This window comes from Cervus canadensis, chromosome 24, assembly GCF_019320065.1.
Source record: "Cervus canadensis isolate Bull #8, Minnesota chromosome 24, ASM1932006v1, whole genome shotgun sequence".
NCBI lineage: Eukaryota > Metazoa > Chordata > Mammalia > Artiodactyla > Cervidae > Cervus > Cervus canadensis.
Window position 1 is genome coordinate 28,455,647 of NC_057409.1, and position 27,837 is coordinate 28,483,483.

The 27,837-nt window shown below is 42.8% G+C and overlaps 1 protein-coding gene and 2 non-coding genes across 3 annotated transcripts in view; all 3 read right to left on the reverse strand.

Moving 5' to 3' along the window:
- The window catches only part of ARPC2 (actin related protein 2/3 complex subunit 2), a 28,064-nt gene extending 2,298 nt beyond the window's left edge, over positions 1-25,766 (reverse strand). The window contains exons 1-10 of the mRNA XM_043444896.1: positions 25,619-25,766; positions 25,322-25,403; positions 17,109-17,143; positions 15,739-15,851; positions 11,629-11,674; positions 9,059-9,245; positions 8,365-8,458; positions 2,755-2,881; positions 1,150-1,250; positions 744-844 (exon numbers count right to left, since the gene is read on the reverse strand). Coding sequence (XP_043300831.1) covers positions 744-844; positions 1,150-1,250; positions 2,755-2,881; positions 8,365-8,458; positions 9,059-9,245; positions 11,629-11,674; positions 15,739-15,851; positions 17,109-17,143; positions 25,322-25,395 — 878 coding nt within the window. The 5' untranslated portion in view covers positions 25,396-25,403; positions 25,619-25,766. The remainder of the gene's footprint in view (positions 1-743; positions 845-1,149; positions 1,251-2,754; positions 2,882-8,364; positions 8,459-9,058; positions 9,246-11,628; positions 11,675-15,738; positions 15,852-17,108; positions 17,144-25,321; positions 25,404-25,618) is intronic.
- LOC122426928 lies at positions 22,393-22,529 on the reverse strand. The gene has a single exon (XR_006265280.1). It is a non-coding gene; the product is annotated as a small nucleolar RNA SNORA42/SNORA80 family (small nucleolar RNA).
- A 1,542-nt stretch (positions 25,767-27,308) lies between the features above and the next one.
- LOC122426908 lies at positions 27,309-27,400 on the reverse strand. Its single transcript, XR_006265268.1, has one exon. It is a non-coding gene; the product is annotated as a small nucleolar RNA SNORD116 (small nucleolar RNA).
- Between the last annotated feature and the right edge of the window lie 437 nt (positions 27,401-27,837).

The following is a 27,837-nucleotide window of genomic DNA, read 5'->3' on the forward strand; positions in this document are numbered from 1 at the left end:
GGAGCCTGAAGGCCTAGGCACAACATACCTATAGAAGGTTTTCCCAAGAGTGTGGGGTCCTGGAAATGGCTGTGAGGGTTGTGGGGGTGCTTAGTTCACCTCAGGACGTTTAATTCAATGGTAACAAGTGATAGGAGATGAGCACCTATTTCTCTGCCTGGAGAACAGGATGGCGGAAACCTTACCAGAGGGGGTCCCAAGAGTCGGCACCTGGCACAGACCCAAACCCCCAGGCCCTTGACCATGCTGCTCTACTGCGGACAGTGTCCTGCACCCTTCAGGGCGCTCCTCATCATCTCCACCTCAGATAAAGTCGACCTCCTCTTCAGGCAAAATTCCTGCCAAGACTCGGACCAGGAAAAAGAATGTTTTGGAATAGTTCCAGGCCTATTTATGCAACTATATGTCCTCAAGCAGATTATTCCACTTCTACAAGAAGACATCAAGACAGTTAAGATAGGCCTCTCAACTCAGGCCCAAAGAGAACATAGTTCATCTTGGTAAAAAGGTCTGTGTTTCTTCCTAGCAGCCACTCTCCTCGATCACAGAGATGTGGAGACAAGGAGGCCCATTCAGACGTGAAAACCTGTTTGTCCCACCTTTAGTCTGCCAGGCAGCTATAGGCGCCCCCCTGCCTGTCTCACCTGCAGCCACTGCCCAGACACCTGGGTCACCGACACCCATGACCTCCTTGGTGAGCTTAGGAGAGGAAGGTAGTCCTGCGGCAGGATGGTGCTACTCACGTGATTGTTTTCATTTCCTTTTTCTCGGCATCTGGGCGTGCACGGTTCAGCACCTTGAGGAAGTCCGATGTTTTTGCCCGCATACGTGTGTGAATATAGGCCTGGAGGCAAACACAATGGGTACTGAAGCAGGGTCATGTTCCAGAAAGGCTTTGCTCTAAGTAGTGGAAATTATCAGAAAGGTCTGGGAACATCCACCCTGGGGTTGACGTAGGGCCGTGCAAGGAAGCATATATTCACCTTTCTGCTATGGAGTGAGAGGGATGGAGAAAGGCCATGATTCAAAGCCTACAGAACCATCTCTGTAGAGTTCCTACCAACAGCCTGGACCAGAGAGGACTTTATGCCATGAGCTCTGGTGGAGAGAATGGCCCGGAGCACAGGGGCTGTGGCTGCTCCCACTCACCTTAGAGCACTTGATGTGGTAGTGCAGGTAGTCCCGGAACGTGTGGATCAGGTTGATGGTGTTGTCTCGCGCACTGGCGTTGGTGTGGCGAGGGAACAGCACTGGGTGGGGCACAGACAAGGTGTCAAGGTCTAGCGACACCAATGCCAAAGGGTGCAGAGACCAGCAGCCTGCCGTCGGCTCCCATCTAGCCCTGCTTTGGGACCGTCCACTTGTTTCATTAGGGTTTTCTGCCAGTGAGTGCAAATGGAGGAGACCATGGCCGAAAACCAGGGATCCCCAGGGGAAGGGCTTGGTCCTGGCATTCATTCCGGGTCTGGACTCTCCGACTGTGCACTGTGAAATCTACTAGCTCTTGCCTCTCAGAAGTCTCTCTAGAAGATGACACAACTGGCTACCTGGGTGGACTCTGGAGCAATGGGGATTAGAGAAGAAAGCCTGCCTGCTGTAGGCCCTTGGTGCCAAGGCAGAGTAAGCGTTCAGAGAAACTAGATCCCTAGAGGACCATGTAGTCTGTGGTGAACACCAAACAGGAAGGGACAAGAACCTGAGCACTCCTGATGGGGAATGGCAGGAAGAGCTGCTTTGGATGGGGGCTGAGAAAAGCCCCTGCCACTGCATGACCCGTGAAGCCCTGTGCAGTCAGTCACTCGGCTTCACACCTGGGCAGACCTGCACGCCTCTCCCTCTGGGTTCTGGGAATCCCCTCTACCTTCTGCATCTATCCTACTCAGTGGAATTGGCATCAGCAAAGTCCTTGAGTGTCAAGTTTTGTTGAAACGAAAAGAAATGCCTCCTAAGAAGGGGTGGGATCACTGTGTGTCAACTTGCCCTCAAGAGAAAAGAGCGCCAGGCCAGGAGATAACTATACTGCAGAGGTCCTGAGATGCTAATGACTATAAGTTCACCATCAGTTTATGTAGCACAAAGAGAGACACTGCTAATTAAACTGTAACAGGCTGTCCCAACCTCAGAGAGAGTAACGTGCTAAAAAAAAAATAAATGTAGATCAGACTTAAGGAAACCTGGTTAATCAACCCGCTCATCGCCAATAAACTGGTGAAACTTCAGCACTCAGGTGACTTAGAGAACTTCACAAAAGGGGACATTTTAGTGCCATCAGGGTCAGTATGCGTATGAGCTGCGATTCTAAACCGTCAGCTGTTAACAATGAACCAGCTCACTAGGCTGAAGCAAGCTGTGAGAGGGGTGGATGTGAATCTCTCCAGAGGGAAAGTGGGTAAGTGAATCATGGCTGGAGCTCTGGTCTGATGAGCAAAAAAAACCTAACAGGCGCCAAAGGACAGAGAACCCCATCTAGCTGCTTAGTAGTGCTCATGTGGCCCTAACCTCTCCTACTTCACACCAGAAGCTACCCTTTTTCCCCCTGAGGATTTAGATAAAACAGGGAAAAAAGGAAAATGATTACTGTATAAAAAAAAAAAACAGCGCATGACTTGTATTAGTGCTCCATGACATGCCTCCTACAGTCATGGCGCCGGCAACAGGAACACTCTGGCACACCTGCTTTCACCACTCAGCCCCATTTCAACTGCAGTATGAACCCACCAAGGTGTGCAAATGTGGCAACCCCGCCCGGCTCACCAAAGGTAATGTAGCCGATGTTGTCACCCACGGCGGCATCGGTATCTTTCAGCTCTAGGGGAGGTTCCCTGTGGCTGAAGAGGACCTGTGGGGCTGTGTGGCTGGCTCTGCGTCCTTCTTTGAACTCCTGCCAGGATGAAGCAAAAAGCAGCCAGAAGAGGATTTGGTGTGAGATGAACAGCAAGAACAGCAACCTATGCTCTGGGGTTTGCCCTGTGATGTGACCTCTGAGCCCTCTGTCTGGCAGAGGCTAAAAATGAATGACACCTAATGTGAAACACTGGTCTTCCCTGGTAGCTCAGCTGGTCAAGAATCCACCTGCGATGCAGGAGACCCCAGTTCGATTCCAGGCTTGGGAAGATCCCCTGGAGAAGGCATAGGCTACCCACTCCAGTATTCTTGGGCTTCCCTGGTGGCTCGGATGGTAAAGAATCTGCCTGCAATGTGGGAGACCTGGGTTCGATCCCTGGGTTGGGAAGATTCCCCTGGAGGAGGGCATGGCAACCCACTCCAGTATTCTTGCCTGGAGAATCCTCATGGACAGAGGAGCCTGGCGGGCTACAGTCCATGGGGTCGCGGAAAGTCAGACATGACTGAGCGATTCAGCACAGCACAACGTAAAATATTACCAGTGTTGGCTGCCATCAGTGCACTTCAGATTCAAAGAGGAGAGATCACAAAGTACTTAACAAGTCCAATCTTCAAAGAGTGAAGAAAAGCACTGTTAATTCTCTTCCCTTTCTTTTGTTTTGGAAAAATATGCATGATAAAATTACTTCTGAGGCTAAATAGACAACAAATTGCAAAGCACTCGGAGAACCAGATTATGTTCAGGATAAGGATGACAGTTTATTAGTTTCTTTTGATTTAATATGAAAGGAGGTTATATTTTTCAGGAAATTTGATTAAGATGTCAAGTGGAGCTCAAGTAAGAGCTCCCTTGACAAAATGTATCCACCCTCAGCAAACTACAGAAAAATGCCTAAGGATGTCAAAACCAAGCCATTCTTCCCCGTCCTAACTTCCACATCTCAAGCGTTCCCAATCCATACATTCCTGTATAAACAGGTAAGTGACACGAGGCATCCCTGTCTCAACCCAGATCTGTAATAACAGGACTGGACTTTCCAGCAACGCCAGTAAAACCTATGGTTTAAACTCTCTGGAGGACAGAAAGATGGAACCAAAAGTTTTCCAAGGTCCCCGAGTTTTCTGAGCGTACTGAGAGCAAGTCATATAGCCCTTCAGTCTACAACATTCCTTCTACTGCTGCCCAGATATAACGTTCTCTCCAACAGCCTGGGCACAGCTGGCTGCTCTCCTGTGGGGAGAGCAGCTTTTCTACAAACCTCTACTGTGATATTTCACTATTCATTAATGCATCTGGCTTCCCTACCAGGTTTTTTTTTTTTTTTAATTTTTTTATTAGTTGGAGGCTACCTACCAGGTTTTAAGCTCCTCAAGTCAAGGATTCTTTTATTCATCTCTGTACCTAGTCCTCTGCCCTTCAAAGAGGCTGTCTAGCACAAGAATGAGAAAGCAAGCACCACTCCCCTAGCTGACAGAGCCAGCACACTGTGAAGGAAGGAGCAGGGACTACACTTCCACCCGCAGCAGGACACACACTGGTGGGCAAGCCCTCAGCAGCAGAAACGTGAAGGAAGGATGCTGCCTGAGGAGGTCTAATGCCCAGTCGGGGAGCTCGTCTTTTTCACCCCCTGCCTTCTGAACTCCTCGTGTAGCTTCCAAAGGTTGGTGGGAAATAACATCACTGGGTTAGGTGAGCTCCCCTCTGAACTTTGATCCCCAAAGGAAAAATATCTGAAGAGGGAGGGAAGGATCCAAGATAATTCAAAATGGAAATCCTTAAAGCAAAACTGCTGAAATTGCCCTTCTCTAGAAAATACCGTTCATTCTGCAACTGGGTTGGGAGGTTCTCTAACTTCTATCAGTTTCCCTCTTTTAGCCCCGGCAGGGAGAACAGATAAAAACTGCCTGCCAGCACTTTGTGTTTCATAAGTTTCTTGAATGCTCCAGTTCACTGGTACATGTGGCATTCACAACCAGATGGCAGTATCTGTAAACCCGTGGGGACTTGGCAGCACTTCTCAGTTTTGTACCTGGAGAGTGATACATTTCAGAGTTGGTTAACAATATACTGACTTGGGGCTATAATTCAAGCAATCTCCTGCCTTTGTTTCTCCTTGGTTTTTCTCTCTTACACAACACTTAAAGCCAATCAACCCACCAACCCAGCGCTTTTGCTTTAAGAGTCTTGTTACATATGTATCAGCAATACTGCCTCTTTTTTCTTCCTTTTTTTCTCTTTGGGGCATCACAATATTATTTCTTTCTTCCATCAAAGCACAACTGACCACAGAAGCTCAGAATAAACCCAAATATACACAGAAATTAAGTATATGATAAAGGCAGCATCTTAAACCAATAGTGTAAACATGGACTTTTAAACAGCTGCCACTGGGACAGGGAGTAGTCACTTAGAAAAAAAGACGGCTCCACCTTTCATATCATGCACCAAGAGAAACTACCCATAGGCAGTAAGATTTACACATAAAACATGAAACTATAAAAACACCAGGAAAATAATGCAGGTAGATTTCTTTACAACCTTGCAGTAGGGAAGGCGTTTCTAACTATGACTCAAAACCTAGAAGCCCCAGAGGTTGATCAATTTCACTACATGAAAATAAAGTTCTACCTGGGGGAAAACCAAACAACAAAAACAACCCACGAAGTCTAATGACTAACTGGAAAAAAAAAAATCTGCAACTCTTATCACAGACAAACGGCCAGTCTCCCAAGTATGTGAAGAAACTGAGAAAATCAATAACCCAATAGAAAAATGGGTAGGGGCCATCAAGAGACATCTCACAAGAAAAGAAAAAAAACAGCCTTCAGCGTTAAGAAAAAAAAAAAGATGGTTTGACTGTGTTCATAAGAGAAAGCAGAAACCATTTTTAACCTGTCAGACTGGCAGAAATCCACAAGTTCAGCTCCACTTTGGGAAAATGGACACTCATGCATTGGAGGTGGGAGGGAAATGACATAACCTCTCTGGAGAGGGGGTTGGCAATGCTACCAAAATTACTCACTTTGCCTCAGGGTCCCCAGTTCAGGAAAATATCCTACAGGTGTAACCCCATATGTACACAGGCAGCAAGGATCCTCAGAATAACATCTTCAGCACTGCCTATGAGGCAAACTGCTTGTCTTGTCCTGAACATATAGTAACCAGTGGTTTCCACTTAATTTTTCTTACCTACTGAACTAACTTAAAGATCTAGTTATATAAACAATTCTAGTTCACCAATCTCTGAAAGGGTAACTATTGCTTTTCACGTAATGAGTGCTGAAATGATATCTACCAGGTTTTCTCTGATGCTCACAGCTCATATACCTACAAAGGTGAGCACCAGCACATCCATAAGAGTGGGGAATGCCCCTCCCTGTCTTTTTCCAAATGACAGCAATAAGCATCCCTCCAAGTCAGCCTGACAAATGACAAGGGAGGGATGGCATTCTGACCAGGCTGGAGGTGCATGTCAGCATGGGAAACAAGGACCCACAACAGACAGACAAGTGACCACGACCAGCCTTCCCAGGTCACGGCATTCTAGGCTAGGCATTCACTGCTCTCCTTTTTCCTAGAAATTTAAAATAACTAGGCCTAGGACAGTGCTTGATTTATTTTGGAGGGGAAAACCAGCAAAATAAGTGCACATTACTAAGGTCATTTCAAGTAAATTACCACTGCCTCTGAGTCTGGAGAGGGAGGAAGGGCAGACGGCTTCCTGGGCACCGCCTTTTCACATGGGGCCAGGCCGTCACTCACTGGAGACACTGTCGGTACAAAAATGCAGACCTTCTTTTCTCTTTTAGACAAGTGTCCCACCACATGGACTCTGAGGGAGAGCATAAGTTCACATGCAAAAAAGAATACTCAAAATTCTCCTAAGGAACAAATCTCCAGTACACTCTCCAAGACAAGATCTGTTTAAAGTATAAAAATAAGTTAAGATGTTGTCTGGAATAAAGTGGAAGAAGACTGGTAAAAAAAACCCAGCCAAATCTAAATATATACTTCATAGGTTTTAAAATTAGCTTGTCAGTCTGGATTTAGCCCAATTTCTGAGCTACTGCATTTAATTCCCCTGTCAATTTTGCATAAAAACACATGAAATGCCTGTCTGAGGTTTACATTTAGGACCTAAGACATACATATCTATGTGTCCGCACACACACACACTTTTGAAAGTTTAGTACTCTCAAACGCTGTGTCAATATTCTGATTCTTCTGCATGGGCACTACAAAATTAGTTTCTGATTAATTAGCTTAACACAAAAAGCCACTACAGATGGTCAAATGGAGAATATCCCTTTTGAAGATTCCCCTAGCCACTTAGAATGCCTACACATAAAGTATTCTCACTATATTAAGCACAATTATTTTTCAACTCAACCTGGCAAAAGAGCTTCTGTCCTGGAATTCTTAAATTTCATTACCCTGCCAAGGAACAGAATGAACATACAAAGTTTTGTGGTTTTTTTTTTTTTTTTAATTTAACCTCTGTACTAGACTTTGAATGCTGAGCTGTCTCATAAGAAACGAGCCAGGATACCACTTCACCAGTGAGCTCTCATGTCCTAAAGCCAGCAACTGGTTAGCAGACAGCATGACAAAGCCACAATGGTTGTATTGTGTCAGACCTGAGTCCAACCACACCAGAAATCCAATTACAAAATGTCCTGCTAACACCCATTACTCTTCTAGTAGATGAGCTGCTTCTGAGGGAGGCGCTCCATGGAGACCTCAGCCAAACTCAGGCCCATTCTCTTCACTGCCAGTTTGACAACTCTACGCTATTAATGCATTACCTACCACCTAAGAATTTTCTCTAGATTCCATTCTGAAAAGACTTTAGGACTAACAAGCCAAGCCAACAAACCTTGCTAGAAGCTTGAAGAAAACTTAAGAGGGCAGGAAACGTGACCAAGCTTTAAATCAAAGACCCCATGGCAGGAAGGCTATTTCATATTCAGTCATCTTGTTACTATGTGCTATGCTTAGTTGCTCAGTCATGTCTGATTCTTTGTGACTCCCATTCTGTAGCCCACCAGGCTCCTCTGTCCATGGGGATTCTCCAGTCAAGAATACTAGAGTGGGCTGCCACTCCAGGGGATCCTCTTCCAGGGGATCTTCCCAACCTACGGATTGAACCCAGGTCTCCCGCACTGCAGGTGGATTCTTTACCGTCTGAACCAACTCTAGTTCAGTCCCGGAAAAGGGCTAAAACCACTAAGAAAAAAAAATTCAGTGAGCTTGATGGGGGACTGTTTAAATCAAGTTTCAACATCAATGGGGCTGCCAGTTCTTATCTTTTTAAAAAAATATCTACTTATTTATTATTTAGCTGTGCTGGGTCTTAGTTGTGGCATGTGGGATCCAGCTCCCTGACCAGGGATCGAACCTGGGCCCCCTTGCATTGGAGTGAGGAATCTTAGCCACTGGACCACGAGGGAAGTCTCTTTGATGGCAGGGTGTAAGTCACCAGGCTTACATCTCCCCGCCCCAAGATGTCTGCTCCATACCTGCATGAACACCTTTCCAATGACCACATCGTCGTCATCCTTAAACACTGTGCTGAAGACTACTGTGACTCTGTCCTTTTTTGACTCAACATACCTGAAGGAACAAAACCCACAAGTAAGTACAGAATCAGAACAGGGTTTTGTTGAGAACTTGATCTATAAGCGAGGCAGGAGGGTAAAGTCATCATAAACCTTTTAATTCATAAAACAAGGTGTGCTAGTGAGACTGATTATCTATGGCCACGAAGTCAGTACAATAAATGCAAACTTTACGTGAGGCAAGAGATGAAAATCACCCAAAGTGGACGTTATGAACTTGTCTATATGGTATGATTTGGAATCCAGAGTTAGCTGATTCTCAGAACCCCACTTAAAAAAAAATATTTCTTAGAACCTATAGTTACCCTCAGCCTCCTGATTACCCAGCTAAATTATAGAAGGGGACTCAAAATGTTAGTGCCTTAAAGGAAGTGCTAGATTCTCTTTTTATCTTTTGCCAACTTTCTGTAGACAAGGAGAAGTGGCCTTCTCCTTCGCCATACCATCTATATCCTGGGTTAAAGAATTTTATGAGAAAGACACTTTGGGGGGCTTCACACAATATAGTTTAAGGTCTGACTTAGCTGAACATCTTTTGGCAAGCACATGTGACAGACACAACGAAATTTCAGGACCAAATTCTACCTATACTCACATGGTCTCATCATCCCTATAATGGATAACTGCCCTGTTCTCCCCTTCCTTGCCCTCTTCTTGGAACTGGAAGTATTTCTCAAAGACAGAGGCAAAACAGTTTCGTTTCAACATGCCAGCCTGATGCACGATGGAATCCTTGGATGCAGGCAGATTTTCAAGGTCGTATAGCAAAGAGACATTGTATCCTGGAGGGGAAAATAAAAACACCCAGTAGGTATATTAAAAAAAAAAAACAAATGCAGTCCACGTCCATCTTCCTCAAAGGACAAATGAGGTGAAATAAAACCTTAATTCTTGTAAAATTATTGTAAATATATATAGCTAATTAACAGATACCATGCAACAATCTAAATCAGTATTAAAGATGACTGATTACAAATAAGGAATGGGAGGAAGTCATAATCCTGGAACTTTTAGAAATTTAATGTTCCAGACACAATCGTGAAAGCAGGCTGAATATGCTATCAACCTATTAATGAGTTTCATATTTTTCTCTGATGGTTTATCATGCCAAGTGCCAACATGGTGAGCAGCTTGGTTGCTTTTTGATAAAAAAAATATACCTGCCTGCATGCCATTGCAAACCCTGAGAATGGAAATAGGGCAAAAACCTAAAAGGGGAAAAAAAAAAAATCTGTATACACCCCAAAAGATTTATTTGTGTACACTGTAAATTTTTCCAAGTGTTTTAAAACATTTTACTTCATTTGATCTCCATATGAGTTGTATGAAACAGGCCAGATATAGTTATTCTCATTTTAAAGGGAAAAAAAGGTTCAAAGAAGCCAAGTGCCTAGGATGCTTTATTATGTAATTGAATGACATATACCTGCCCAAAAGCCTGTAGATGATTTTGCAAGAATATCTGTCCATCACTGAGGATCATTTCATATTCTAAACAAATGATGGGAATAATTTTACCAGAACTGTACAGACTTCACATTTCCAAGTTTCTTAGACCTTTATACTTTGTTACCATTTAATACTTTTCTAAGAGCATTCCTGAGGTCTGTGTTTTGGGGATCTATCCTCACTGACAGCATCAACTGGCTATCTAAATCTCTGTTCTAGACAGGGTTTAGCACATTCCTGGCACTCCAAAATTAAATAATATCAATCATCCTCCAGTTTTGGATACCTGAAAACCAGATAAAGAAATAGACCACAAGATTAGATTAAAAAAAAAAAAAAGAAAGAAAATATTTAAAGCTGGGGTTTGTTAGTTTTAAGAAGCCAAATAAAACAAACTAAATAAAACTATAACTGAAGCCAGACTTAAGTCTGGCTTCCAATATGATAAAGAAAACATGATGAGAATGAAGAAAAGTAAAATCTAGTATGGCTAGCTGAGTTTTCCAAACATGCCTAGATAAACCCATAGAGAAAAATCCAGGTCATACTCTGCTTGTTCTGATAGATTTTAGGATCTGAGTGGTGACAAGAACATCCAAGAGTTCCTTTACGCTTTTTCTGCTCTAGTTATTTTTCTTTCTGAAATTCCCTGATTCCTCTCAGAGCCCACACTGTTATTTATCTTTTGGCTTTTATTTCTGAGATATGTTTGTACCATCAATTTGGGGAAGAATAAATTTCAGTATTCTTTATGGAGCACAAAGTTCTCATAGGCAAATACTCCAAGTAACAAGTTACATTCCAAAGGCACTTTTCTTTATTAGCTACTTTGTTTCCAGAGCAGCATATAAGAGTCAGGGGAAAGTATTCTAATGGGGATGGTGAGGTGCCATCATTTTTTCTTTTTAAAGTAACTGCTGTTAAAAAGAGACAGATACATTTTCCTTTTTAGAAAGATTTGTTAAGTCAAGGTACCAGTCATAGGATCTGAGTAACAAATATTACATTCAAGCAGTCTTACAACTTGGTCCTCACTATGGGGCCTGGCTATAGATGCCTCAAAATTCAAAACTACTACTTAATCATAGGGATAAAAATACTATTCCCTTTTTTTCCTCTTTAAGTTTCCTTTAAAGCTATACAACATAGCTCTTCTAATCAAGGAGGCACAGATCACTGATTAGGGGCTGAAAATTTTATTTGAAAACGTGAAAATAGCTGTGAATATTCCTTTTCCTTCTCCAAATGTGCTGTGTACAAAGGTGTTACTGGGGGCTGGGAGGGAGAATCAATGTTGGCTTAATCTTCTCAAAAGGCATGTTAATCACTATGGGCAAACAAAGGTGGCCCTTTGGCTGAAACATTAACAAAGAGTCAATGTTAAAAACAGCATACATCAACTCTCTGTGTGACTACACCAATAACGTGTATCCATTACTGGACAATGCAAAGCCGCTTAAATGCTAGGTTTATGGAGACAGCTAAAGTGGGACCGTGGGCAGGGAGGCCTGGCGTGCTGCAATTCATGGGGTCACAAAGAATCGGACATGACTGAGCAACTGAACTGAACTGAACTGAAAGTGGGACCTGAACTCATGCAGAAATATTCATAAATAAGTAACATTTACATAAAATCTGTTGGCTAAAAAAAGCATAGCACAAACAGGACGAATTTCTTTCCAAGTCATTCCATAGCCATTCACATTACTTACATACCTGATTCTGGATTTACCAAGTAACTTCCGTACACCCTCTTTAATAACTAGAAAATAGAAAAACAAGTATGTCATACAAATACATATCAACAAGTATGTTAATTCAAAAGAGAATTTCATTATTTTCAAAGCACCATGCATGCCAAGTTTTTCCTAAGCCAGCATTCTTCCTAACTTTCAAAAGGCGAATGGGAAATAGGATACAGGGAGGGAAGAAGATTTATCTGAGTTATCAAGCAAATCACTCACAAAACTTCGATTAACTCCAAAAGGTTAGCACCTGGTCACCCCCTTTATATGGTCTGTTCTCCTCCAGATCTTATATTACACATAATTACCCTTTTTCTTTTTCCCCAAGAGAGTAGAAGGATGCTGAACTCAAGTGAGAATAGATCATGTTAGTTATCAACCAAGTATAGGCCAAACCACTAACTCAGGTGAATGAAATGGTAAAATCAGAACTGTCAGGAACTGATTCTGGTTAGCCTGCTTATCTTGAATGCTTTAAAATTATTTTACTACCAGCTTTTTTAAAGGCAAAAAGCAATGGATAATTCAATCTTAGCCAGTTATTTATACTGTGGGGGTCCACAGAAGGGTGTACTCTCTAAATGTTTTTTTTCTCAAAACCAATCCTTACAGCTGGCTATTTTCCAGGTTTTTTGGAGTAAATGATAAAACAAGAGTCCCTTTTACACCTTATTTTTTTCTCTGCCAGTGTGATTGCTCTTCCTGGCAGGAACTGCTCTGAGGCTGAGATGGTTTAAGAATCAATCTTTTTATTTGGGAAGGAACAGTTCTGACTTAAATGTTATTGACACATTAAGCAGGAGAAAAGGCAGTTATTTGGAGAGAGAAAAATTAAAGTCACTAGAATTCAATAACTTCTCGGTATTTAATAGTTTTTATTACGTTTTAGAGGCAAGACATAGACAGGTCTTATTTCCGTCTCAGTAAAATCTTGAACTTAGGGAGGGAAGGAGTCAGCATTATTCCACAGTAAGGCAGAATGGAGGCCAATATATCAATACTAACCCCCAGTCGTATAACAGGCTGTGGGATTTTGTCTCTATGCATCCACTTTTTAATGGTGTCACCACAAATATACTAACAACGATCCTCTTGCATTTTCTGGGATACCAAAAAAAAAGAGGTATTCGAATCTAAGTTACCAAGTTAAAAGTGAACAAGAGGTGGGAAGGGGGTTCAGAAAGGGGAACACATGTAAATCTATGGCTGATTCATGTCAATGTATGGCAAAAATCACTACAATATTGTAAAGTAATTAGCCTCCAACTAATAAAAATAAATGGGAAAAAAAATAAAAGTGAACAAGAGCATACACTTGCTTTAATTATAAGAGTAGTGTGTGCTTCTCAGAGCCCATCTCCAGCATCTGGGGACTCAGATAACAGAACTGAGCAAATGTCAATGCTTTTCTTCTAATCTTATTTTCAGTGTTCTCTCCAGGTTTTAAAAACACATATGATATACAAACCAGGAGCCATTTATTTCATGTCCCATTTTAAAGAATTATCATATAGTACATTCTTTCTCCTCATTCTTAAATAGTTTTTAGTACTCCACATATTTATTTAACCGTTATCCTACAGCTGGAACAAAGTCTCAACATGCAAAACCTGGACAGTAGGGTGGACTTCACAGCATGAATCAGTGACCACACTTGTTTATGTAAAGGCAAAAGGTAACTAATGCCACACATAGTTCCTATTTGGTGACCATACACCCACTGTGAGGTATCTCTTACAGAAGAGGAACTAAAGGGAGAAGTTCAAGGTCATAGAATCTATTGGTGGCACAGAGATTTGACTTCAGGTGCCCCATATACCACTTCTCCTAAATCACTTCAGGGTAAAAAAAGTAGTACCCATGTCCCATTAATAATTTTAACTATCTACAATTCTGTACTATGTGTACTTAGAGGAAGGGAAAATCAGATGTGGGAGAAACCACGGCTCCTAGTTTAGGTTCCAAGTTATTCAGTTAAAGCCCAAGATACTAAGTTAATATTCTGAGATCTAAGCAGTTTTTAGAACCAAAATTATACCATGGTCAACTCCTCTGCTCCCTCCTCTTGGCAAAACCAGCCAACGCTTCCTAATTCACTTCACTTGTACTTTTAACTGTGATTCACTTTGCACCCCCTCTTACAACTTGACACCAGGAAATCAGACCTTCCCACCTGGCAGCTGAGGCTTTCTGCTTTGAAAAAAGGCCTGTGACAAAGTAACAAGCTTCCTGTGGTTATCACAGGCTGGTCACTGTTTAACCAACCCAGGGAGCCATTTACCCTGCACTCTGCTGCAACACAGCCAATGGTTACCTATTCCACCCACTTGAGTGGGTGAGGTTGGTTCTCTGACCCTTGTGGTAGCTACAAGAATAGCAATGTATTCTGGAATTTCACTGTAAGGAAAGCAGACTGGAACAAAGATTTAAGAAATCTAGCTTAACACTTTCTCTCCCTCCCCAGGACTGTTTTTACTGCATCAAGATCTTTAAAGAGAGGGGAAGGTCTAGGGGGAATGATCACACAGTTTTGCAGTTATCTGTTCAAATGTTCAACAGTTCTTTCTAGGTAGTTGTCTTCTACTTCATCTAAAGCAGGGCCACCTTAACTGCCATTTATTTCCTCTTGATCTTCATCTGGTAAAGAGTTAGCCGGTCTCACATTAGTAATCTTTCAAATTTGTTAAAAGACTTAAGTCTTTCTCCTGAGGCTCTTTCTTTTTAGCTAAAATAACCCTGAATGCAAATTCTCTAAACCATTCTTCTTCTCTTGAACTTGAGGAAAAATCAGAGAAGGTTTTAGCTGTTCCTTTGAACTTCCAGGGCAAACCAACTGCATATGAAGAAGTAAGGGAAGTGACCGTGTATGGCTGTTGGTATCTGGCTTGGTTAACATTAATTTTAGTTTTTAGTATCGAGATTTTGATCATATGTTTTTGTTAAACAGCTCTTTCATCACATAAATTTTAAGTAAGTTAAAAGCTACTACTCTCAGTAGCATGGAAACATATACACCACTGTATATAAAATAGATAGCCAATGGGAATTTGCGGTATGATTCAGGGAACACAAAATGGGGCTCTGAAACAACACAAGAAGGTGGGGAGGGGTAGGGGGCGGGTGGGCGGTTCAAGAGGGGACACATGTAAGCCTATGGCTGATTCATGCTGATGTATGGCAGAAACCAACACAATACTGTAAAGCAATTATCATTCAATTAAAAATAAATAAACTTAAAAAAAATATAACAAACTACTATTACTCTCAATCAGAAAGAAAATAGAAATGGCTGTATCTTCATTTACCACATTAAGGAGAACCTACTCTGTTAAAACTAGAAGATACTTGAAAACTGATTCAGGAACTGAGTCATACTTCCTGCTTTGAGACCCAACCACAACGTGCACACACTGGTGTAATAACATTTTCTTTCTTCCATAAATGGCTCTCCCCAGAGCAAATACAGTTCAACAGGAACCAAACCTATTGAAAGAAGTCAGTGAATAAAGCATGGCCGCCCAGAGTTTCTGAACACATGGACACCCTTTCTTATTTCCCCTAAGACAGTCATAAGGAAGAAGAGATACTTACAGAGGCCAGTTCTAAAGAGCATTAAATTTAAAAGCAGAAGGGCAGATTTGTTCCTAAATTTCTAGAATGAGAAATTATGCCTGTAAACTTGAAACAGACCAAGGTTATATACCTGCTTCTCAATGTAACAGAAATAGAACTGAATCCATCTCAGTCTTGCCATAGCTCTTTTTGTATTGGTCAAGGAAAAGTATTCTTTGCTACATTTTTTGAGAAATAAATCTGTTTTTGTTTTCACTGGTTAGAGAACATCTTTACTTCTTCAGTGTACAAAGCAGTCAAGCAGAGAACCAAAACCTTTTCTGAGAAACACCCTTCTTTATGACTAATGGAAATGAAGTCAAGAGCCCCTGGTTAGGTGAGCAAGCCACCCAGAGTGGCCAGTGCCAGTGTGGATGACTCAGTGCCGTGGATCTTCTAGGAGCGGCAAATTGCCAGGAAAAGGTGAGGAGGAAACAAGACTCCCAGGGAAAAGTGATCTGCAACTTACCTCATCAGCACCATGTGCCTGAAGTTCCTTGTAGAATTTCAAAGAAATACTGACCATCACTTTTGTTTTGTCTCCATTAGGATTTGAAATATGATAGAGGACTCCATCAAAATCTGCCAGGAGAGGCAAATAATCTTGCTTAACTTGGGAATAGGGAATAACATCTCAAAGTGCCTGTCTACCTGTTGCAGGGCACAAGGAAATCTCCCTTACAAGTAGGCATGTAAGTAAAATGACGTTCATTTAAAATCCATGTGGAAAATCAGTAGAAACACTGAGATAAGAATTATCAAGAACTCATCTCTTTTCTCTAAAATTACAAAGCCATTTTTACTTTAATCATCACTTTGTGCTGAAAGAATTAAAAAAAACAAACAAGCAAACCTTTATTGTGATGTACTTTAAACATGCATAAAATATAACATACAACGAACCCCTATTCTTATCATGGCTTCAACAATTAATCAATATATATATGGCCAACCTTGTTTCACTTAGACACAGCCCTTCCCAATGATTTATTCTGAAGCAAATCTCACACATCATGTCAGTTCACCCATAAATATTTCAGAATACATCTCTAAAAAAAACATAACCCCAATTCCACTGTCATGCCTAAAAAAAAATATATTAAATATCCAGTCAAGCACTGAAATATTATCTCAAGAATTTTAAAAAAATATTGTTGTCTTATTTGAATTAGGATCCAAACAAGGCTCACACAGAGTGTTTGGCTAGCTCTTAAGTTCTTGTAATTCACAGGCCTCTCCTCTACATAGTTCTTGAAACCTGGGGCTGAGTGTCATTACTTTAGGCAGCTCTGGCATTGCCAGTTAGCAGGAGGGAAGGGGATGGTGCCTGGCCTCCAAGTCAGAGCCCTTCAGAGCTGCAAAAAGTTTTCCAAGATGACCCGGTTAAGCATCCCCATTTTATTAATAAACAGCATGACCAACGCCTCAAAGTTCACAGAGCAAGTGAGTAGTGTCAATACCCAATTCTTTCTAGGGAAAAGAAAGCACTAACCTCTCTCTCTGACTTGTTGAACAAGTCTCAAGTATTTTTGTGATTCCCTACTCCTCTAAGTGCTAGGTAAACTAAGATGATGGCTAAAGATACTAACATAATATTTCCAAATTTAAAAAACCTTAGTTTGTACCACAAAATTAAACCCAAACTTCTAAGATATCAGCAGGCAACTTTATATAGCTCACTAAATCCATGAATAATGATCGAAAATAAAAGCCAGAAAAAAAAAATAAACCTGACAATCAAGATAGGAGCCCAAATGTCAAAGTTTATTTTAGGAACAATTTTCTTTTCTATTTTTTATATTGTGCCTTCTGTTAATAGGAGAGATAAAGGATACTTACCTGCAAATGTTACTTCTACAGCTTCTGGTTTGTTTCTGCAAAATGAAATAAAAGTCCTTTAGTTAGCTAACTATATTGCTAGGACCTCCCTGGTGACCCAGTGGTTAAGACTCCGTGCTTCCAATGCAGGGGGCACGGGTTCAAACCTTGGTCAGGGAACTAAGATCCTGCGTGCTGTGCAACGTGGCCAACAAAAGGACATTGCTGCTTGCCTTCAGGGAGACTTGCAAAAGGCTCCTGAGCTTTATTTAAGATCAGACAACCTTGATCCAGGTACACAATTCATTTTCTCACGCACCTGAACCTCTGTGCTTACTAATGTGAAAGACTGAAAAAAGGACAGACAGATAAAGCTTGTTTTGCAGCTTGAGTCTCTGCTGTGGTTGGGGCTCACCTTCAATTCTTAACTCCTTAAGACCATGACAGACACGTTTGTATATATGACTCACAAAATGCCCTCTTTTGTAAAATGAAAGGATGAGTTCAGGCCACAAAATGATGCAGTCCTATTCCATTTCAAAGACAATCTGTAAGTCTTCCTACACTGTGTTTCCCTCTCCCTTACATCACTTAAGTACTCACCACTCTCCTTCATGAAGCCCTCTTTGGTTCTACTCGTTTGTTTGTTTTGTTTTTTCTTTGCGGGGGGGTGGGGTGGGGTGGGGGGTGTGTTTTTAAATTTCAGTGTTGTACTTTCTTTTTTTTTTTTCCAGTGTTGTACTTTGATACAACATGTAGCACAAAGTAACAGCAAAATAACTGAGAACAGTCAAGACACCTGTTTTCCAACTTTAGCCTTTTCTTCAGGACCATGTTTTCAGACAAATTAATGCCTGCATTCCTTCATTTTCTCACCTACTCATCTTTAAAATGGGAGAACACAAATGATCCTACCTACTTCACACAACTGCTAACGATAAAACAAGAGAACAGACATGGAAGAACTTTTCCTGGGGGGCACTGACGGTCTACCACTTTCAATGTGATTCCCAGCTGAGCCTGGTACATGGACTTCTGTTTGATAAATGCTGCTGAGTTATTAACCCAGAAAGCATGACATATATCCAGTTAAAAACAATAATGGTCAATTAACCTCCAGTGAAAAGCTACTTCAAATGCTTTCCTCACTTCTCCTCAAAACCCAATGGTAGGAAACCAATGAAGACTCCATAGTTTTATTAGCTAACACCCTATAACTCAAATGATTCCACTTTGTTTTACAGGCCAGCAGACAAGATATACACACTTTCACATTTATTCTTGCCTAACTTGCTCAAGACCTCACCATCAAATGTGTATCTCTTTTACTATCTCCGCTCCCTCGTCTGCAGAAGGAACTAAGACTGAGCTGCCCTTCAGAGTTGCTGGGAAATAACAGAATAAATAACATGGTTTATGACTGTTAAAACGCTGCTGCAAAGCTAAACCATACCTCTCAAGGAAACTGGCTTCTATTAAACATATGTTAGCCCGGTTGTAAAATCAACCTATACAAATCACATATCGAGTTCCACTCTGCTTCTTCAAAGCCATCCATATGTGACTTAGGAAAAGTACTTTGGGTGTCTGAGAATCGAATCATCAAGTGGGTTTATGGACAAGCAGTGAGTTCAGGATGTGATGAAAAGAACTAGATTCAGGATATGATGAAAAGAACTGGATAAAAATTAAAAGTTGTTTCTGATCTTTCATTTGAAACTGTAGCCTGGTGACTAAGGCGATGAATGACCAACCACCATTTCTCACTTCTAGAAAAAACAAGAGCAAAGCAAGAAGTAGAAACATTAATCTATGGCCCATTTGAATGAAACATTAAGAGGCTGCACAATGGGAGGAAGCACTGAAACACATTCTCCTGAAGAAGGCTGGCTGTGCCAAAGAGGCAGGGTGGAGGCTTATAAAAGCCCATGTTGTATCACTTAGTAGGAGGCTGGTTTTTTTTTTTTTTAACCTTTAAGCTTTAAGTCAGCCACAGAAGGACTCAGTTCCTCACTTTCTCACTTCATCAACTGACCAAGAAAAGATCAACTGTAGATAAAAAACCTTAAGGGTTCCAACATTTTGACTCTGAAATTTTGAATTTCTCTAGGTCATAAAGTTCCCTGAGCACTGATCCCCACTGGGAGAAGTCGCTAAGATCTATACTAAATGGTTTGCTGCTTGACTTGGGAATATTTGTCAAATCATTGCCATTAATATTTTAGTTTGCTATTTATGGCTGCATAGAGGTCGCAGAGGAGAGAGGCAGGCTGCTGAGGAGAGCACTGGGCTGAAGGAGTCCTCCTGAGAAGTCACCTGGGGGTTAGACTTCTGTCTAACTCTGTCCCTAACAAGGGGACTGCACTGAGTGGGAAATACACCATGACAGGGCTGTGGCTCAAGTCCAAGACCAAGTGTTTTGTGGTTTAAAAATCACGGAGCTACTGGGGAATAAACGCTTCCCTGGTGGCTCAGCTGGTAAAGCGTCTGCCTGCAAGGCAGGAGACCACATGTAGCACAGGATTCCTGGGTCTGGAAGATCCCCTCAAGTAGGAAATGGCAACTCACTCCAGTATTCTTGCCTGGAAAATCCCATGGACAGAAGAGCCTGTACGTTACAGTCCGCGGAGTCGCAAGAGTCAGACATGACTTAGCGACTAAACCACAAGCAACCACAGACAGGAATAAGATTGGTCTGGGAGCAAGTGTACTCTTAACTGGCCAAAAGAATGTTAGTTGCTCAGTTGTGTCTGACTCTTTGGGACCCCATGGACTGTAGCCCACCAGACTCCTATGTCTATGGAATTCTCCAGGCAAGAATACTGGAGTGGGTTGCCATGCCTTCTCCAGGCAATCTTCCCAGCCCAGGCATCAAATCCAGGTCTCCTGCATTGGAGGCAGATTCTTTATCATCTGAGCTACCACAGAAGCCCCTAGGCCAAAAGGGCAAATAGTTATTTTCTGTTTGACTGTGTGCTAAAGTTTCAGGTGGTGAGAGTAACTTTAATCACAGAAAAAGCTTTTTCAGAGCTGACTCTTCACCTCAAGTTCTGTCGCTTACTGTAGCCACAGCAATGATACTCGTTAGCAAGCCAAAGGTTCCTCTTCTAGAAAATGGAGATTAAAAGCCTCTACCACAATGGCAACCCACTCCAGTACTCCTGCCTGGAAAATTCCATGGACAGAGGAGCTTTGTAGGCTACAGTCCGTGGGGCTGCAAAGAGTCGGACATGACTGAGTGACTTCACTTCACTTCACCACACAAAGCTGCTGTGAAGACTAACTGAGAAGTTACGGGGACGGCAAAGTTTCCCAACAAAGGTCTTATGACTCAGCTACAGATATGCTGAGATAATGATCCCATGGCCCTTAAGGCAGCCCAGTGGCAGGATCTCCAGGCTAGACCATTTACCCAGATGTGACATACCATAACAAGGTCGGCAAATCACCAGGGAAGGGTGCCTACACAATGCTGAATCCATCTACTCCCTCAGCAACTCCCAAGAGCCCCAGTTTTGTAAATTGTAAATCAGAGCTGCTATCTGTAACCCAGGCACATTCTGAAATGGAAGGAAACCATGTCAAACAATCAGGAACTGGTCAGCAAAACAAGGAGAAACAGAACCATATTAGTGTCAGACTGCTGCAGTGTCTGCAATCCTAGAGTAAGCCAGGTGGCTAAGTCCTCAGGGTTACTGACAGGACAGCACAAGACACTAAAACATACTCAATTGATTCAGATGGGTTTCAAGAGCCATTCTTAAATTCCTTTAGAAAAAATTTTTTCCTCTCCTTTTTCTAAGCAAGTTTCTAAAATGTCACTAAAGAACTCCTGGCAACTGTTATTATCCAATCCTCTTTCCTCATTAAGGATTTTGGAGTTTTTACTCCTGAACACATCCAGTTCCTTGTTGTGCATTTATGTCCCTCTTCTAGTTACTGTTTCTATGAGCTGAATTAGAGGAATTATTGAATACTGCTCATTATCTCATCATAAAGTTTTTGATTAATCTCCTTTAAGTCCTCTCTAAGGCTCCCATCATCCTTTTTGAGCAAAGCCTACAAAAATGGATCATATTAGGTAAGAGGTGGTCCTACTCTCTTAAGGTACATCTCAAAATAACGAAGAGGGTCTAAAAGCTGATTCACACAATGTCAGAAGAAGGATAAACTCCTAAAGAAACTGAGAACCATTCTATCTAGCTTCATCAAACATGTACTAAGCTGACTAAACACACAGTAAGAATTCTGGGGAAACAAAGATGAAAGAACCATAGACCCTGCCACTAACAGAGTTGCAGGTTTCGTACACACAAAAGGAACACAGTTCTGGGGCCTCATGCCCAAAGTAGCTCCGAGGCAGCCAGAGAGTGGGCAGTAGTGTGTGACTACAGTGACCAGCAAAAAGACCAACCAGATCATCTCAGCAAGTCAGCTGCTACATCCAGTTTCTTCTAAATGCTTAAACAATGTCCTAATTCCAAACCACTTCACAGCAGTCTGTCTCCCTGAGGACACAGGCAGCATATTTGGGAATGAGAAGGTATCAGCAAGATTTAATTTATTCCTCGCTCAAATTTCTCCTCCCACAGTCCTCGCCCACCCCAACTGGCATGGCTTGCCTGCTGAGCTTCACTCCCCCTCACAGAAGCACAGCGCCCCACAATATGCACAGCTGTGGCAAGAAGCCAGCATGCACTTAAAATCAACAGCAATTCGCATCTGACAGCACTTCCTCAATTTTGCACTCCAGACTAGAGTGAGGTTGACAAGCCTAGCTTTGGAGGCTATAAAGGTTCTTGGTGTATATACAGTAACAAAAGAATTAAATTAATTTGCCAGAATACTTCTTTAATTGGGAGCCTAAGTAAGAATTCCTAAATGGTTGAAAAAAAAAAAACAACCAAAAAACCTGACAAGACCTGCACATGAGGTTATCTGCAGTGTTGTGCACAGCTTCTTAATCACGGACAGTCTCTCAGTGTCCCAGTCTCAGTGGAGGCTGTTGAGAAGACAATTTACCAATAATTACCACTTTGTGGGGACACAGGAATCCTCTCAATAAGCCACCTTTCCAGGAGTGTGGTGGGAAAAAAAAGAAAAGAGTAATTTGCCTGGAATGGCTCTCAGGCTTTGTCAAAACTGCCTCCATGTTAAAAGGTTTTCATGACCAAATATATTCTTAAACAACTTATGACAGAACTGCTTTACTCGAAGGAAATTTAGACTTTTAGAAGGACGTCACAGGCAAGAAGATCCAGCAAGATAATCTGAGAGGCATCATTTTTTTTTCTTTCTTGTTTCACACTGTACAACTCCCTTCAGTGCTCGCAGCCCACAAGTAAGGAGGCTGGGCAATGGTTCGAAGCTGCAATTTACTCTGGCATGGGTACACTATGAGAGGCCCACAGAGGAGGACCTGCCATAAATCCATTACCATGCTCCGAAAGGCATCACTTAAAATAAGATTAACTTCAAAAGGAAAATAACTGTGTTCTGAAATATATACTGCAGAGCTATTTTTAAGACTACCTCATGCTCACGTTTTCAGTAGCTGCAACAGGGCTGTCCAAGGGGACTTTCTGCAATAATGGAAATGTCCTACCTCTAGCTGCCCACATTTGACTGCTTCTAGCCATGTGTGGCAACTGAGCCCCAGAACTGTGGCTAGTGTGACTGAGGAGCTTTATTTTAATTCACTTTAATTTTTATTTCAACCTGACTAGCCATATGTAGTTACTGCCTATCACCAGGCATCGTGGAGCTGGAGGATTCACTCTGGGGAAGGCTGCGTAGAACCTCATTTCCCCAACTGGGAAAAGCAGGGCGGAGCAGACCTCTCCCAGCAGGTTCCCACAATGGCCAAGCCTTTCCAATCTCCAAGGTTTCTCCTTAGAGCTACTGCCTTTCTTTAATCTTTCTCTGATCTCCTTCCCAAAATGTGTCCCCCTAGGTCCTCTGTAACTCTGCCATACTCTTAGAAAGATCCCCCTTTCCTGTTCCTGTTTGGGGCTGAGCACTGAGAGAACCCTGTAAATGTTCATGGTTATCTAGTTATTATGTAATAATACTAGTTATTCTCTAAAAGTTCTGGCTAGGCATGCACCTTGATAAATAGTTAACTACTTGATAAATACTTAAATACTTTACTGCTGCCTCACCTTACTAGTATGCCTAGAAACTTCTAGGCTTCTAGGTGTTACATTTGCAATCCCAGGAAAACCCTACCTGTTAGGCTGAATATCACGGTCTCTTTTCAAAGTGATTTTCAGCAGAGTATGTTCTGAGTCCACTTACTTAAAGTCACATCTCAACTGGAAGACAGACCAGAAAAAAACCCAAAATTTGCTGCCATGCCCTAAGATTTAACATTGTTACAACATATACTTTGTAAAAAAAAAAAAAAGTCCAGAAGTTCTAAATTATGCCTTCCAGACTTGTGTGACTACTTACTCCCAGCTGAAATAGTTAGTAGCTCTTTTTAAGAGTAATGTTCTAAAAAGAAAAGAGCTGAAGCTATGAATAATGGGCTACATTTCAGAGTCACAAGTTATTAATAAACAAGCAGATGTGAACGTACTCCTACACTACAAGGCATGCTTCTACTTGAAATGCACAGGCATTTATCTTGTAGATCAGTTTATAACCACCCAGGTCTCATTTTTCGCTAGTCTAAACTTGAGAATTCACTTGACATCAGCTGTGAAAATGCAGAAGTTATTTTAACTTCCTCCTATGTGCTGCACTGCTCAAAAAAGTACACAGCAATCACCGAAAATAAGCCACTAAGCTGACTGGCTTGAACATTTAAAATGCAAAGAACTGGTAAGTGAGGCCAAAGACAAGAAGCAAGTCAGCCTAAAATATAAGCAACTGCAGCCCCTGGCAGGAAACAGTCACTACTGGTCACTGTGTTACTTCAAGGAAAGCTGTGCTTTGTTCTACAGATAAAACCTGTGGCCTTATAACAGAGATAGGAGACAATATATTCAATTTAAGAGGCAGGTAATAAGTATTTTTTTTAAAATGCCTCCAAGCTACAAGTTCATTATGTCCACTCAGAAAGTCCCTCCACCAATCCTCTCCCATCTGGGGCTCTCCAAGCACTTACTCTATTATTAGTTCCCAGTTCACCAGAAACGGTTTGCACTATTTCCTCAACTGTGTAACCAAGATGTGAAGTCCCATCCTCACACATGGGGAAATGAGGCCAAGGGACTGGCCACAAGCCATCAAAAATTAGAAGTTAAAACCGATTCTTTGGTTCATGTATTAAATATTATATTAGAAAAGCAAAGCAGCTTTGGGGGAGGAGGTCGTCTTCTACTGATTCTTGTGTCTGACAGCGAAGGTTGCCTTAGAAACATGTCCTAAAGCCTAATTTCAAAAAGGCCAATGGTTAACAAACAGGTCTTATCTGAGAACTTTATTATAGACTCTGGAGGCTTTTAAGTGTGTATCTGGGCCGGAATGACTACAGAAGAAATCACAGACCAAGGGGTACGGTACAAAGATTTAAAAGATAACCAGATAGAGGACAGTGGGTGGGGAAAAAAAGAATCAGGACCTCAGAAGAGCGATAAGAAAGGAGTGGGGATATTGGGGGGACTATTAACTTTGCTCGAGAAATGTAACAAAATGACCAGTCTCTCTCACAGTAGGGTTCGGGGAAGTAAAACTAGAGAGACCAACGGGTTTTCCGGCTGCAAGGTAGGGCCTGCCTTAGTCTTCTCTCCCGCTCCTTTACACGAGAAGATGGGGGTGGGGAGCGAGAAGATGGGTGGTGAATCTGGGCCTGCCACCTTCTTTCCTCCCCCAGTGCTGGGAATTCCTGAAAACTCCTTCCAACCGGATCCCAAATGGGCTCTCTCTGGGTTCTGAACAATGACGGGGAATACAGAGGGAAGTGGTCCCCAGCTCGTTCCAGAGGGGAATGGGATCCTCCAGCGGAGAGTTCCGACCCAAGCTCCCCTCACATCCCACAGGTCTCCTGCCCTTTGGCACGCGCACTCCTGTCCACTCACTGCTTCCGCATCCCTCGTCTGAGCCTCTCCCCACGCATCTCTGCCCCTCACCCCACCGCGCCCAATCACCTCCCACGTCTAACCCCGCCGGGGCAGTCCCCACACCCGGCCAGGTCGCTCACCTCCCTCCTCTGGGACTGGAGAACTGAACGATCATCAGGGGTCAACTCTGCCTCCCCCGCCACCCACCGGCCCCAGGCGCGCGCTCACCCGGCGGCCGCGTTCTCGAACTTGAGCGCGAGCGTCTCCTCGATGATGCGGTTGTTCACCTCCAGCAGGATCATGGCGGCGGCTGCCCCGGACAGGGGAAGGAGAAACAAGGGCGGGTGAGGGTGGGTAAGGGAGGAAAGGACAGAGGGAGCGGCCCTGCTGCCCCTTGAGGAGGGGGGCTGGGTGGGGTAGGAGGTTAGGGGAGAAGGGGAAAGGGACCGGGGTGGGAGAAGGGGAAAATCTGCGCGCTGGCCCGCGCACGCACTGACTGTGGAGACACCCACCCACCCGACCGACCTGGCCCCTGAAGCCTGAACCCGCCTGCCGAGCCGCCGCCGCCGCCGCTGCCGCCTCACCGACAAGCCTGGTCCCCGCCCAGCCCCCGGCTCTAGCCGGCCACTTCCGCTCTCACACCCACTTCCGCTCGCCGCCCGGACGCGCGGCCCCGCGGCGCCATTTCCGCTCCGACCCCTCATGCACGCGCACGCAATCGCGCCGGGCAGGGGGCGGGGTGGAGGAGTGGGGCGGGGGCGGGGGGAGTGGGTGCCGCGCTTGCGCACGCGCGATGCCGGTAGTCCCAACTCCTTCCTCTTGGCTAGTAACCCTACAGTCCTCTCGGGCTGCTGCCTTTCCCCGAGGTCCACCTGGCAGTCTGGTCCCGTACTCCCCAAATGTTTACCTCCACTCTTTCGGTCTTGTAATTTCAGAGACCCTGCAAGAAGCTCGCTCTTGTCATCTCCCAGCCAGCTTCTTTGCTCTCCGCTTGTCAGTGACCCTTCCTCGTACCACACCAATGGCTGTCCAGCGGCACCGTCGCGCATTCATTTCACCAAATGTGTGGTGGGCTCCTGCTCTGCGCTGGAGATACAGTGAAACACAACAAGGTCCCGCCCTCGAGGAGCTTATAGTCTGGTGAAGGAAACGAACACATTCTCAGTTTAGCTAACTAAAGATTGTTAACAAGGTCAAGGAAGGAAAGGAATGAGGAGTCTCCGAAGTGAATAAGCCTGCCTGGATTCCTGTCATGCCTCCATTTCTGTGCCTAGAGTTTGCCTCCAGATGCCCCGAACGTGACTTTTCTCTGCCTTTGAAACCGTTTCATTCCAGTGCCTCTGCCAGAGACATACATTAACTTATCTGCATGTGGAAATGAACTCATTTTTGTGCTGCGGCTGTCTTATGCCTGTGCGCCTTGTTTTGTCTTTTTCTCCATGGAGAATCGAACAAATGTAGTTGAATTCTCTTTACATGTATTGATTTACTTTCTGCTACGTTCTCTTGATAAAGGGAGGGATGGGGAATGTAAAAATGAACAAATAACTAGCCCTTGTCATCAAGGCCCAGACAGCCCTTCAAAATGGATTTCTTTGCTTACCGACCATGGATAAACTTCCATTTGAAACTACTCCCAAATTATATGCTAATGTTTTAACATTGTTTATTGAACTAAAATAATGCAGATACATAACTTTAAAATACATACATATACTAGAAGGCTTGTAATGAAAAAAGTTGTTCCCTGGCCTACTCTTTTTTTTTTTTTAAACATGAATGCAGAACATTTATTGTAGCAAAATAAAACTTTAAACATTCATAACCACACTAAGCATTAACATGACTGATGGGTGTTACCCAGCTTGCTCAGATTTGGGGAAATAGTTCTATATAATTCTTGAAATGCACTGACCATTTTCCTAAAACAGTATGAAACTTGAATTTATATCAATTATCTTTCCTGTCTATTCAAAATCACTACATGTACAGACACCCTCAGTGAGTCACCCAAACCCAAGGCCTTTTATTACTATGAGAACAGCACAGCTCTTAGTTGCCAGTGGCAACATTCTTAAAAGTTAATGGATAAAAACCAGTAGATCACTAACAGGCTTTGACCTAGATCCTTCGCATTTGGAGCCAACTGAACTTTTACCTAGGTGTAAATATCCTTCAAACAACGCCTTTTTTTTTTTTTTTTTGGCAACGTGCTGGACCTCAGTTTTGATGAGGAGACCGTAGTGAGTTCTCACTCATTTTGTTCAGATTTCCAAGGAATGCATGAGAGGGTGTCGTCATCGATCCCTGGCCTACTCTTTAGAGGCAATAGTCTCTACTCTATTACACATTCATCCAGATTAGATCCATATGTCTAAATAAATCCATATACTAATTCTTGATTTGTTCATTTTAAGGGTTATTTGTTGACTTCCTGCCATGACAGTTAAGAACATGAGTCTATCTCTTCTATTCTCCACCTCCCATATTTATGTAAAAATTTTAGTTAAACCAATAATCAGCATTTAAATTATGTATGCAAATACTATTTACCAATGACCCAATGTGTACTACAACTGTGCCTTATAATTTATACAGCCCTTAATTTTCCTAGAGTTAATTATTGCCTTTTTCCCCTTGCTTGTTAGTTTTTTGTATTATCTACAGTTGGCTGCCCCCACCCCTGAAAGTGCTCTTAAGACTCTGTCCAAAAGTCTGGCAGTTATTTTCTGTATACTCAAATA